We start from the raw sequence: 15,197 nt of genomic DNA on the forward strand, positions 1-15,197 counted from the left end.
GAAAATAATAAATCTGTTACTACAGCCATTTACCCCTGCATACCAAGTTCTGCTGTTGGTCAGGCTGTGCTGTTTACACTATACAATCCTTGGGAAAAACTCTGAAAGCCTTGGCAAGGCATATAACTCTTCTAGCTCTCCCCTAGTACTCATGCATCTGGGTAATACTTCAGATAGTACCCAAGGTTCTGGGTATTTTCTAGGCACTTGTAAAAGATGTGATTAAGGATCACAGTTTGGGATATATACGTATTTGATTTACAGGCAGGGACTGGTATTAGCCCCCCGATTCCTCTCTTCAGTGTGACCCAAAGAAGTTGTTGCTAGATATAGGCTGGTTGTAAAGGTGAGGACAACTGTGTTACAGCACTCGTCATAACTACCTCACAGCAGGTGGAAATGGAAGGAAATCAAAAAATATTCTTTCTTCTGAACTATTACACTTTCCCTCTAAAAACCATCCTTTCCAAGCCTATTGCAGCAGAATAACTACCTCAGTAACTGTGTCTGAGGAGCATGTGCACGCATGCTTGTGCATGCATATTTCTGTATTACAAGCCACATATGTTTAATGTTGTGCTAGAAGATATAATAGCAGCCAAAAGAGTCAAAAAGGAAATAAGAGTCCACCTCTGCTATAGGAGCTCACAAAAGTAATCATGGAGACTGAACCCAAGCCTGTCTCTTAGACTTATGCCAAAATTTCAATTAAGCTTCAAGTACCAATACAAGTATTGGTAATAAAGCTACCCATTAACTGAGAGGCCACTTGATTTCCACTTAACCCATCTGGTGGCATTTGGGAATAATTTAAACAGCCACAAGGTAGATTCAAAGAAGCAATTTAAAACTCCTCTCACAATTAGATGACATCAGTGACAACTGGGTCCAGGTTACCATTTTTTACGCCATGCACGTGCTTTCATTTACTTATAAGCAGCACTGTTGTACCACAACAGTCTAGCTGTTGTGGTACACAAGACTTCATTCTACCAGGAGGCTTCTCTATGTGATTTGTTTGTTTGAGGGGATGTAGTGAACAAAATGGCTCTTAAATTCATAAACAACATGAACATCAATATTTTAGGGGATTTTTGAAGTACCAGGTTTTCTGAGTTTGGTTAACTAGCCCTCACTGGTCTGCTTGTTTGCTTTACAGTGCCTTTAAAGTATTGACACTGAGAAGTATAACCAGGATTGGTTTAATTCCCAAGTTTATGTCAACTTCCATGAAAGGATTCAGATGAAGAAAACACTGAGGGTCTATTTTAGGAAAAAAAAAATATTCTCATTGGATATTTTCAAAACATTGTAAAATTTTGTTCAAGAATTACTTTTAACACTAAATTTTAAAGTAATTTGAAAGGGTTTTGAAAAAAAGGACAAAGTTGAGGTATCACTGCAGGTACAATATTTATGTTCAGTCTGGAATGAATGTTCCCTAGTTTTGCATTTGAGTAAGAAAAGAGAAAATCACCTGGCTTATCCCAATCTGACAATCTTTCCTCCCATTATTTTTGGTTGAATCCTGAAAATTACACGTTTGCATACCCATGACTCTGCAGGCAGGTCCTTTAAATCACCTTTAATTTTTCTGAAATAGGAGATGCTGAGGTGGAAGAATTTAAGAAAATGAGGATAGCCAATAATTTCCCTTTTTCTCCTACCTTTTAATTTGCTTGAGAGTTTTGTTTCCAGCCGCTAGCAGCCATAGTGGAGTCTTCAGTAAGATAAGAATACACAAAATCTTTGTAATGGTGAGGTTGATTTGATAGCTTGTGATGACATGAAAAGGAATCCCTAGGAATCCCTGCAGTCTAGGCAAAGTAACTAAAGCTTTGACTACAGATAACCTCACTTAGCATTTTTATCTATAAGGAAAAGCAAATAGAAAAGTCTTCCACCATACATACTAGGTATGCTAGGCTAAGCTAACTAGGAACTACAAAGAAAGTGTCATCTCACATCTAAAGCTTTTTAACCAATCACAGACCGACTCCCAAATAAGAAATTATTTGAAATATTTGAAAATACTTTCACCCTCTGACTATCAAATGTACCTTTGAAACAATATGTACACAACATACACTCAGTGTTTGACATAGCCTGCCTAATCCATGCACACTATAATTTGTCCAAATACTACTTACAAACACAGCTGTCTTACTGCATTAGAAATACTGAGATTCCATTCACAGAAGATGCACATTAACTGTTTGGTTGGCTGCCCATTTTCACCCATGAAATTGAACTTACTAATACATTTAAAATGATGCCTGTTATTTTTAAAACAATTTAGCTAGAATTTAAATAATTTAGCACTTTCATGGTCTTTCTTGATAATAGTAGTAGTATTATTTAAAGAAGTATGTATATTGCCATGAATACAAACATTTTTGAGGTATAGAACACCCACCTCAATAGATTTTTCCATTTTTCTTTTTTTTTTTTTTTTGGTAAGTGTACATGCAAAATCCATTTGTAAACAAAAATTTCATGATCAAGATATATAAATTTTATTTGTCTCATTTATGGTTCCTGTTTACTAAAATTTGATATATACATATTTGTTTGTTTGTTTGTTTGTTTTTATTTGTTTACCTAAGCTTACATATTACCAGGTCTGAGATCTCTCCTTTACAAGAGATTCTAAATGGTGAGGAGACAGGTGAGGTGCAGCTATGTCTTTTTCCTCCAGCAGAGACAAAGGATCAATTTCTGGATAAGTTTTCTGCCTCTCCTTCCCCAAACACAAGCAGTCCTCCATGGGAGGCAAATCTGCCCTTTGAACAGCTTGCAGGATCAGGGCATCTGCATCCCCTTATCAGACTACCAGGGACAGGAAGAATGGCAGCTCCAGTTTTAGCTTCATGTGAAATTACCAGTCATATTACTCCAAATGTTTCAATGAGTCTTCCAGAGAGAAAGTGGAACTGTTGTTTCTTAAATTTAAAGAAGGAACTAATTAAAATTGTAAAAGAATGACAAATTACACCATTTACATGCAGCATAAAGCACCAATACAAAGCACCCATATTTTTTGTTGCTCTACCCTGTGACTTTAAGAGAAGGCAGATATATCCCAGTGTACATGAATACTTCAGCATAAATAGTGTGAAACAAGCAAAAAAACAAATCCCAGACCACTGGCTAATTGTAATACATACATTAAGACTTTTTTTTTTTTTTTTTTTTTTTTTTTTTTTTCATAAGTGAGACTGTACTGTAGACAAGACTATTTTGGAGAAGGGGAAAAATTACTAAACTAAAGGGGAAAAATAATGACTCTAAATGGGGCAAAATAGCAGATCTATTGGAAACATGACAAAAACAGGATGTTAAGGAAAAAAATTAAGTGGAGTCAACAAGGTTACACATAAGTAACACCTTAACATTAAAAGAAATCTATTTTCCATTTTGACCCGGAAACCTCTTCCATTAATTACTAAAATCTATTTACACAGCAACTAGATAAAATCAATCTGATTGCTCTCACTATTTTTGGCTGATCTGTGGGCTCTCAGCATTCAACAGACTGGCTCTGGTGGAGTCATTGCTGAGAAGCTCCAAGTTTCCGCGTTTTGCCACCTACAGGGCTCTCCCAGCCACAATTTCTGGTATGCAAGCTCTCCTGTCCTGGATATGCAGAGTTTGTCTTGGGGCTCTGTCCCCTTGCCCCCAGCACAGACACAGTCGAGGCCAGGCTTCCTCTCAGCCATATATGGAGGCAAAGCACCCGTATCGCTGCTGAGCTTGTTATGAGGGGTTCTGACAGGCCCCATGGCTGAGCTTGCTTACACTAACCAGACATGGGGCACAGGACAGCAAAAGTGGAAAAGAAAGACAAAGGGAGAAAAGTAGACCGGGGACAGGCAGTCCTTGGAGAGCTGGGAGAGGCTCACCTTCTCCCACACTTAACTCCCTTTTCTTCTAGGCAGCTTTCAAAAGAAGTGATATTAACACTTTATGCCTTGGTATCAATACATCATTTTTCTGCCACAATGGGGTTGTTCCAGGTGCAGTAAACATAAATTTTGTGCCTGCCAGTTCAGCAAAGAGACAGACACAAATATGGAAAAAGTGCATTCTGGCTTGGAGAATATCTCTTGTTGGGTAGGCAGAGCCTTGCACAACAGAAAGTAACGACCTGGATCGGCTTTGCTGGAGGTGAGGGTGGAGAAGAGAATACTTTGGAGACTCAGATGTCTGCTTGACTTTAATTTCAATCAACAGAAACTGCAAAAGTCAGCAGAGTCTGTTTAATTAAAAGACGCCTTGATCAGGCAAGGTTTCCTTTTTAAAAAATATTTTGGATAGCTAAATACTAACAATTTACTATTATAATCCGACCAAACTTATGCCAGAAGACAGAGTTGCATTTTCTGTGCAGTGGTTCTGAGGCTAAGAAAGTTGTTCCGAGGCTCCCCTTCTCCTTCCCTGTCCTCATATTTAACCAAATCCAAATTAGCTCTCATGTGAAACTCCAGCTACCTCCGCCTCAGAGAAACCTGAAACCTTCTTACAGGACAGCCTGTCCCAGTCTTGAGTGTATTTTCAGCTATGGTTCTCTGGCAGTAGCTTCTTGTTTAATTAAAACAATCAGGTTCTCATCAGAGGATAGGAAATTGCTCTGGGCCTGCAAGGCACCTGAAAACAAACCTTGTTTAATTCCAATTTTAGTTGCAGCATAAATGGATTTATCTGGCCATGGCTTTCCTGACAGCCTCTCCCATCTGCTGGTGCATACTGGTGGTGCTAGTGAGCAGCAGCTACGCACTTCCCTTCTAATCACAGCAGGCAAATGCTGCTGGCTTCAAGTACTTACTTGAAGGGCTTTTCCCCAGTGTGTGTCCGGATGTGGTTGTTGAGTGTTGTAGCACCAGCAAAGGCCCGGCCGCAGTAGCCACACTTGAAAGGCCTGTCACTGGAGTGCGTAACGACGTGGTTTCTCAGCTCCGATGGCTGCGAGAAAGACTGGGAGCAGTGGCCGCACTGGTAGGGCCTGCAATGGGAAAGGGAAATACCATGCTGTCAGTGAGCTCTGTCATCCCAAGTCAAAAATGACATGGACAGGAGCATCTGGTCTTCCCAGGAATTTCCAAAGAGAGCTGCGGGGGCAGTTTGTTGGGGCCTTCTTGGAAGACACATACCCAAATCATCTTGACTTCTTTAGCAAATGTAAAATACTTGTGCAGGAATCACCTGAGAGTCTGTGGGCATGGTGACCCACAAAACAGAACTCAACAAGCTAGTGAACTAGTACTACGTCAGATGTTTTCCTTATTTTCCCAAATTCAGTGTGGTTTGATTGACAGAAAATTCCTCATACAAGGCAGTTAAGAGGCTTAGGAAGTTCTCTGACTATTGGTGCCCACTACAGTCTTACCTACAGATATGTCTGATTGTTGCAAATATGTTCTACAGGGATTCTGTAACTGCTTGTAATGAAAATCTTTATACTGGTTTGGAAGAATCTATTTTATTTTGTGTTTTGTTTTGTTTATTTCTTATTAACTTATTTTATTTTTGAGATCAAATTTTTGAGTGAAAGACACTGGAAAAATTAACTGCCATGTTTACAATTTTTAAATTTTCTATTTTCTATTTTCTTACTGCTATTGAAAATATTTTAATTTAATTAATAGGTTTCTCCCACCCAGACTGAAAATGTCTTTATTGTGATCTTGAAATGGAACACATAAATTAGGTTTTCAACATCACAGCTTGTTAAAAACAAACATAACAAACAAACAAACCTGACTGGGATGTTACGAATTCAGAGTCATAACAAACACTGTAAACACAGAAAGAAAAGAATACAAGACAGTAAAGTGAGACAGGACTGCTGAAATGCAAATACATTTGCTAAATGAAATTAAGTATAAAGAAACTGTATATATTTCTGCTTTGTAAAAAGTGATTTAATATCAATATACTTTTTTTTTTTTTCTTTTCATATTTCGTATAAGTTAGTGACAGAGTCCTACGTGTTCCTCAGACTTTTTAAGGAAACTAAAAATCCAGGGATGGGAAAGGGATGAGGTGGGATTTGGGTGATATTTACCATGTAAAACATTTTAAAACACAGCTCTTGATGTCTGCATCTCAAGAGCCAATGGCAACCACCAACTTAATTGCTCTCTCTTTAATAAATGTGTATGCTTAAATGGCTAGAAACCAAAACTATAAGGAAGGGGACAATGGTGACCAAGCATGTACAATTCAATTAAGTGCAAAATAAAGTGAACTATCTCATTTGTCAAGTGAACTGCTTAATTGTGGCTACTTGCATCACTGAACACAAATACTATTATTTTACAGTGCTTCAGAGCACTGAACCCTGATTGTAGAATTTTTTAGCTTGATTAATAGCTTAGTATTGGTCAATAACTCGATAGCTTACAATTTTAATTACTTACATTTGAAAATCTAACTGCTCTCCAACAAGTTTGAAAGAAATATGTAAAATCTATGGATAGGTTACTTAACCTGGATGATACAGCCCTTAAAAATATGAATATATGCAAAATAATATTTTAAGAAGGGAAAAAAAAAAAAGAGTACTAAATATCTATTTTCTGTATTGGAAGACAAGCAGTAACATGTTTGATAATCTTCTCTGTGCAAGTGCATGGTTAATTTGCACAGAAAATATTTATCAAAGTTGACATGAAATTTCAAGTGCTGGTAAAACGAAGATGATTTGTGAATGCAGACTTATTTGTTTAGGCATTTTCAAATCAAAAACTTTTAAGCAAAAAGAATACATTAAGATATTCTGTATCCAAGAAACATTGATTTTTTTAATAGTGAAAGGGACCATTAACATCTATTAGCCTCTGGTTATCTATTTTTAACAGCTACTACAATAAATGATACAACACTACATAAAACCAATTAATCTTTTTTTCTTTCTTTCTTTTTTCTAACAGTCTATGTGATTAATTTCATATTCTGAAAAGTCACACTGTAACTTGTATGTAAATTGTTGAAATTCCAAGCCTATTATCAGTGAATATTAAGATACCAAGCAAAATCTTTTTACCACCTACACTGGCTCAAAACAAATTTTGAGTTTAAATATCCCTGTTTTCAAAGGATATACTCAGAATAAATTTCACTGGCTCAAGACAAAGAGCCCTGTAAAAAATTACCTATTATTAGATCACTTAGGCTGCATTTTTTCCATTCATCCATGTCTTGGCAGAACAGCTATTAAAGAAGTTAACCTACTCTTTTGGCAGATACATTTCTCCAATTTATACACATGCGATTCTGATTAAGAATGAAGTGGGCAGAATAAGTAATTTTTTCAGGCTAGATGTGTGACATATTAACTAGCTCATTTTAAAAAGAAAGCCTATATATGCATTGAAGTACTATCACAATTTAAAAATGCCATGTCTAATTTATACAGTAGACAGATTCAAAATATGCCAAATTTTCACAAATTTTGGATACTACGTTATTTTTTTCAAGAGAAAAAAAAAAAAAGAAAAAAAAAACTTTCAGTAAGTAGAAAAGCTGTCTTTTTTTTTTTTTTTTGGCTTTTTTTCCCTCCTATAGTAGCCATTTTACTGTGCTCAGAATTTTTTCTTGATGGAAATAAAATCAATGCTTAAAAAAATAAATAAATAAATAAAGTGAGAGAGAGAAAGTGGTGCAGAAGAACTGGACATGAGCAATGCTTGGTTCAGTGAATACGTTGATGTGGGCAGAGCAGGGCTGTCTTTGATGTAACAGTTATGTCTTCTGCCATCTCTTTGGAGATGGGACACTGAATCAAGATGGTGATCTCTGGTGATCTTAGAAGGTTACAGGCAGAAGGGACAAAGTGACAAATACAGTGATCATCACAGGTGTTTTTTGCAACGGTGTGTTACTAGGCTGATTGTGGTCCAAGCCCAGAAAAGCTAATTCCCACAGGTATTAGGACATGTTGTACCTAAAATATTCCTCTGCACATGTATAGGGAGATTTGCAAGCATGAAAGTAACTGGTTTGATAAAACAGGTGTACCAGGGCTTGAAAGTACATGCTGACTGTCTGAAGAAATATTTTTTCTATAAAAAATTATTCTTCAACTATCATGTGCCAGGAAGAACATAGTTTTGAATCTCTTCATCATTGCTTTTTTTTTTTTTTTTTTTTTTTTTTTTTTTTTTTTTTTCACAGAGGAGGCCCTTCCAGATGTAAATCAACCCTGATCAAAATCTTCTCATTTAGCATTTTAAAGAAAGTTAAATTTAAGGACAGCTAAACCAATGTATAGCAATGTGCTGATAAAAGTGATGTGCTGACATCTGTCAAAAGCAGTTCTAATGTTTCTCATTAACTGCCTACCAACATATTTTCCTAGTTCCTGCATAAGCTTAAAGGAAGGATATCTGGGAGAAAACTCTTATGTTAGAAAAATTACACTTGTTATTGACCGCATGGACCATCAATCAGCTATGTATCTTTAGTACTGTGTAGCATACATCAGCATTTTCTAGAAGCCTAATCTTACAGTTCCTGACCATATGATGGTCCACTAAAGTGAAATTCAGGAGGGAATGTCTGTAATGTAATAGTTTTCAGGTTTTTAAGTTATTTAAATTTTGAGCTTTTCCAAGGTTTTTTAAGTTGTGTTTTCAAAAATATTTTTTTCTCTCTAATTAAGAAAATCTCATGAATGATTTTGCCCTGTGGTGACAGTGTTTTTCCTGTCATATGCTTTTGGAACTGAATTTTTCTAGGAGAAATTTCATCTTGTACATGACCAGTACAAATACCATGTTCCACATAAAGCTTATTGAGCATCACCAAAGCTCATGCTTTATGCAGCAGGTAGGCAACATGTTAGGACATAACAGTGTAAAACATCCATTTCTTCACATCTGGAATAGCTGATAGCTGCTGACAGGCAATTGTACATTTAGATTGATAATTTTTATATTTTCATTTAGCAAACACAACATATCACTCTGCTAACCTATCTTTTACCAGTCCTCTGCTGGAACAATGTACTTTCTAACCCCTAACTCTTAAGTACATCCAGCCAGTATAAACATATTTTCTGCATCATAAATCAGAGAAGGTGCACTTAAGGTGCATTGAATTTTTATAATCCTGAAAAATCTTATGATTATTTTCAACTGAATTTTCAGATTCTTTCTTTTATGATGAGCTGGTTTCTGGTGAGGCCTCCTCAGAACCAAAGTTGCTGTTTTCAGGAGTCATGTGAAATGCCAATGCAATATTTAGGAGATGAGTTCCTCATAATGGTAAATTTTTGAATACCTGTAATTCTACACTGAAACACTGTCACACCAGGGAGACAAACTAGCCCATTGATGCTGGTTTTGCATGTTGTAAAAGCCTAGAAAAGCACCAACTGAAAGACAGACTGGCAGGCAGTTGAAGGTGCTTTTCTCATTGTTGAGGGCTAAGAAGAGAACAATATGATTGTTGTCAGTGCCGAATACCGAGCCCAGCAACAAAACATGCCATTCAGCCCAAGGCAGGGTTTCATGGCATTGCAGGGGAAACTGTCACACCACAGCCTCTCATAGAAATGAAAGCAGAGAGTGCTGAAATGCTACGAGCATTGGTTTTCATGGCCAAACTTCAAGAATCTCTAAAACATGCAGTAACCAAGGATAAAGAGCACAGCTACAGCCAGAGAAGCTAGGTAACAGTTTGCTGAACAGAAACATATTTTGGAGGGAGGTCTTCTTCTAACAAGTTGAACTAAGAGTCTGTAGAACAAATTGACACCTAAGGGTATTGCTAGCTTGCACACTGAAGCATTCTTAGCATCGCTGTGACCATGAGTGGGTTACATTCACTAAAACTGGACCCAACTCTACATCCCCTGCTGCTGTGGTGTTCTGCTTACACAGCAAGGCTACAGCCCTGAGCACTTCATGCACCAAGCATCAGCACATACAGGGAAGCTGAACCCACCGGGGATTCTAGGATTGCCTTTTACAAATGTTTGCGGAGGAGCTAACAAAACCAGAAAGTTAGAGCGAGTAAGTGTTGTCAAACTTTTGAAGCTGTCAGGGAGAGGTGTTACTCTGTACACGCTTTGTTATTATTAACTATGAGTACTGGGAGTTTGCAAACCTTTGTAAAAAGATTATGCAAGAACAAGCATTAAATTCAGCATGATGTTTACTTTAATTAAGCAATATTCCGTAGCACTCTATAAACAGAAATAGACAACTCTTGCTCACATTTACTTTTTGTTTGTCTTTTTTGGAGATGTTTAAATTAATTAATGGGCTTTAAGGAGAGTATCAAGGTCAAAGGCACAGAACCTATAAAGTAAAAGATAAACACAAAATGACCTGGTCTATGATATTAGAGAATAAAATCTATGAAATTTTCAGTTTTAAACTACGAGCTCATGTTTTAAAACAAAACAAAACAAAAACCTCACAAGTAAATTTTGAGCTGTAACAGCAAAATAGATGTACAATAATAAACAAGAACTTTGAATAAACAAGAATTGCGAGGGCCAGGTAATATCTACAATTTATTAGTCTCCAATACGGTTATATAGAGAGGGATTTTCCTAAAATTGTCAGCTTAAATACTTGGCAGTCAATGAGAATATATACCACACAGATGCACAAAATGTATATGAAAATGTTCTACAGACAGCTCTCAGGACTTGCAACCATATGCCTTCCTTCAATAACAATACATCCTGAAAGTGGTGATCAAAGTGAGAAACATGAAAGATGTTGTTAAAAGAAACTGCACCATTAGCTGAAGGAAAAGAAAAAAAAATCACTGATTAAAATTATATAAAATTATATAAATATTTATAAAACTATATATATATTGCTCTAAAAATGATTCACGGAGGCTTCTGCTGTATAGGACTTTCTGGAGTCCCCAGATAGTTTTGTTGAGATTTTCTGCAACACTGGGGGAAATGAAAGAAAAGAATACAGATTTCTGACTCCTGCTTCTGGAAGAGTTGCTCAGAATGCTTCTGTCTGAGCAAGGTTTAAAAAAAACCTGAAAGGCTCAGCAAGTCCCAGAATTCAGATCTTGATTTAAGATCCATCTCTCACATTCTCTCTAACCTTATTTACTATTAGCTTCCAAGAGGAACCTTACAAATTTTAACAAGCTAAAAAGTATCTTTGTGGATGGGGAGAAGTAAATTATAAGTAAACCATTAAATAAAATTAATTTCAATTTAAGTTGCAATGATAATCTTTATCTAAAACAGCAAAAAAACTGATCTTAAAAATTCTTCCTATTTTGTATTCATATTGTTTTTTAAAAAATGTATTTATAAAATCATCTGTTTGTTAAATAGGAACATTTATTTCTCTCTACCTAATGGAAATAAATAAATATATATATATATATATTTTTATGTCTGTCCACCTTTCTGCTTTCATTCAGATGTTTTCTGAGCCTGAGTAGCTTTAAAGGTGTTTTTTTGTTTGTTTGTTTTGTTTGTTTGTTATTATTTTGTTTTTATTTCTCAAATCCCAGCTAAGCTGCTTTTCTCAAATATCTGTCCATGATTTGGACTCCTGTATGTTTTCATACAGGAGTCAAAGATGTTTTCCCTGCACCTCATGCTGTAGGTAATCAGCATTGTTGAAAAACAAATACAAAGCCAGAACAGATAGTCTAAAGTCATTTCCTAGAGTAGACAGCCCTTGCTGCTTCAGTCACATCAAAGATATAGTGGCTGGTTTGCTCACAAATTGCTGACAATAAATGGGGAGCTGTTTATCAGCTGGAGTGGTGCTGCAGATATCGGCAAGAAAATACAAACCAGGGAGTTGTATCCAGTACTTCAGGCTGGCAGGCAGGTATTCTTTCACAAATCATACCCTATCTTCTTGGTTGCAGGAAATTTTGTACAACACTTTAGGAACGTTTCATGTGGATAAATACAATATGTTCAAGAAACCAAAGACAACTCTTTTCCAGCCACTAAATAGTTTATCTATTGGTACCTGGCTAAAAGACCAAAACCTCACCATGATGTAAGTTCAACCTGTGATGATTTCAAAGTAGGAATATGAGAAACCAAATCCTAGAACAGATATGATCTGCACTAACAATTACTTTGGTATTTAGAACACTACATGAATTGCAATGAGCCTGAACAGATTCATGTGACTGAAGCCCCACTTCAAAAGATCTATTGGGAAATGCTTTTACAACAATTATGTTGATGGCATGTCTCACAAAAACAAAGAACGCATTACAAAAGTGGCCTGCTCAAGCAGTCTACATAATTTATTTAATTAGAAGATAGAGATGTAAGCCATTCTTCAGTAAAGAGGGAACATGGCTGTCACAAAACAGCATCTCAGTAACTGTATGTATTGAACACATTGTTCCTCAGTGTGTCTTGCATCCTCTTGAGATTAGAGTTTCTACATAATACAACAGAAAAAGTTTCATAAGAAAAATTTCAACAGAAAAGTTTCATAAGAATTGGATTCACAAAAACCAACAACCAAAGATGAAATCAGCTAAATGGCTAGCATGAGTATTTAGAAAGAGGCATTAGCTATTACATTTCAAATCATCCTGAAAGCTTCTACGTCAACATTTAGTCTTTACTCACTGATTAACCATCCTTCTGCCCCAATCCTCACCAAATTTTTAGAGTCCTTTCTCTAATCACTCTTTACTCTCTTTGGTCCTGCAGGGGAGAAGTAAGCACCTGTCCTCTGATCTAGATAATTTGATTAATATGTCATAGGGTATTCTGAGGAAAAAATGCTCTACACTTTCATGGTGAATCTGGCCTGTATTGCATGGACAAATTTTTGCAGAGGCAAAATGGAAAGACGCCATAAATCAGAAACCTACTAATGATGGTGATGACCTCCAAAGCGGAAGACTTGAGTTCCAGCCTGTGTTTCAATTAACATTAGACACGGGATACTTAGAAGAAAATAGAATAAAAATGTAGACCTCCAAGATGACAGCCCTGATACTCAGGTTGACTTATCTTCTGTTATTCTCTCTGGCAAATTAGTATTTAACTACACCTTAGACTGCAGAACAGCTCCATTAGGAGATACTCTTCTTGTACTAATTATTATCTGCAGCTTGGTTCTTTATAAAGGGAGATACAAGTTCAAGTAAAGGAAGGAATGAAATGTAGTCTTCACAACCTGGCTGGATGAATTGCTGAGAAACCATGTGAAGGATTTTCACAGCATAGCTCTTCTAGACCCCTGATGCAGCATTTTACGCTCTTCTATGCATCTGCTTAGGATGCTTTAATACTGAAAAAGTCTACTAAACTTTGGAGAGTGGACCTTTCAGGACATATATTCTACATTGTGGCACTTAAATTGGCCATTGTGTCCTACAGCTTCTTTAGTGTAGCATTTGTTTCTGCTAAGACTAAGAAAATGTTGATTTTTATTTATTTATTTATTTATTTATTTTTGCGATATTATAAACTCTTCAAATTCTATGAAGATTTGAGTGGAATTGAATTTATTCCTAGCATGCTTGAAGTATCATCCTGGAAAACTGTATTTATACTCTAGTGTATTTTTACTCTCAGAATCACACAAGTACATGTGTACACGTAGATAATCACATACACAAAAAGACATAGACAGGCATACAAACAGAGACTCACAGGTGGCTGTTTTTATAGTGTTTTGTTTAAATGAAATTCACAATTGAATGCTGTTTTGAGAACAAGTTGCAAGGAATTCAGCTGTTCTGCTCAAACCTTTTCACAGCTGAAGAAGAGACAAAACAGGGACAGCTTTTTTATTGAATTAATTTGATTTTTGTCTTTTGTCCTGCCAGCTATCAAAATTGTCAAATAAACCAGCTTTGATTCATAAATAATGGTTCCATTATATTTACTGTGCCACCGGTCAGAGTACCTGAAATTTTAATTCACTTGTTCAGCTAAATTTCATCCTCAGTTCACGGCCATAAAATTCTGTATTGACAAACTTTCAAACCAACTTTGACTCTGAGGTATCTAGTCAACATTTTTCTTCTGTGTGGATATTAGTTTATTGAATAAGTGGCATCTGTTTTCCTCCACATCACTAGTGGAGTAGGTATTTCCTTTTGACAGCTTTGCACGATTTATGGGTTTGCATGCTCTGAAGAAAAATAGTACTAAGCAAAAAATTCCAATTCATTACCTCTTAGTACTTAATTAAGTTCATACACATTGCACACTATAGGTGAACCCTGAAATGACTGTGACAGCCACTGAGCAGCAAGTTAGATTATCTTTAGAAGACAGAGAGACTTTTAATTACCTTGACCTCATTTTTCCTTCTATGATATTCATAAATTTTCCTTCTATTTTGTTGCTTCCAACAGATGTACCAAACCATTCTGAAAACAAGATTATATCCTTAGCTATTTCCTTTTATCTATACGTTTAGGCACCAAATGTTTTTACAAATAGTGAAGTCAACCAATGGTTTTTATCAGCTTACTTCACAGAGCAGCAGATGAATTATGTTGTACAGGCTCCTCCTAATAATGGTTTGGTTTTGGAAATGATAACAGCTTGATAAAAGAATAAAGCAGTGGATCTGGCTATCAGTAGATACAGAAATAAAGAGAGCCTGGGTTTTACCTGTCAGGGTTCTGCGTACACACATGCATCTGTAAGAGGATCCGCTGGGTGAAAGTCTTAAAGCATTGCCCACATTTCCAAAGATGCCAGTCACTGAACTCAGAATTTAGTTGGCTTGTTGAAGTTGGGCTTGCAAGAACTCGTTGGTTTTTGACACTGATCTGGTTAAATCCTGACTCGATGGACCCAGACTTATCCAGGAGAGAAAAATTTCTGCTACACGGAGTCTGTGGAAATACTACGGATCGCTGTGGAGTGGCAGGGGATAGTTTGCTACTTTTATTAAATGGCTGTAGGGTGTCTTGTCTGGACATGGCCTCCATTACAGTCGAAGGGACATTCACTGAGAGAAAACAAGAAAAGTAAATAAGATCCTTTTTATGCCTTTTTAGAACTAATACAATCTTGGGAGACACCAGAAAAACAAAAACAAAAAAATAATTAAAAAAACACCCAACCAAACAAACAAACAAAAAAAAAAAAACACAATCAAACAAACAAAAAAACAACCCATTCTCCATTTTATTCACACTAGAATTATACACTTCTGTTTTAACAATTTATTTATTTATTTTTTTAAACGGCTTGAACAAGA

General features: G+C 36.2%; 1 protein-coding gene across 1 annotated transcript in view; it reads right to left on the bottom strand.

The window, feature by feature from the left end:
- The window catches only part of PRDM6 (PR/SET domain 6), a 73,947-nt gene that overhangs the window by 2,270 nt on the left and 56,480 nt on the right, over positions 1 to 15,197 (bottom strand). The window contains exons 5-6 of the mRNA XM_032206515.1: positions 14,603 to 14,945; positions 4,826 to 5,002 (exon numbers count right to left, since the gene is read on the bottom strand). Of these exons, the coding sequence (XP_032062406.1) occupies positions 4,826 to 5,002; positions 14,603 to 14,945 (520 nt within the window). The remainder of the gene's footprint in view (positions 1 to 4,825; positions 5,003 to 14,602; positions 14,946 to 15,197) is intronic.

Source organism: Aythya fuligula, chromosome Z (genome assembly GCF_009819795.1).
Source record: "Aythya fuligula isolate bAytFul2 chromosome Z, bAytFul2.pri, whole genome shotgun sequence".
NCBI classification, from domain to species: Eukaryota; Metazoa; Chordata; class Aves; order Anseriformes; family Anatidae; genus Aythya; species Aythya fuligula.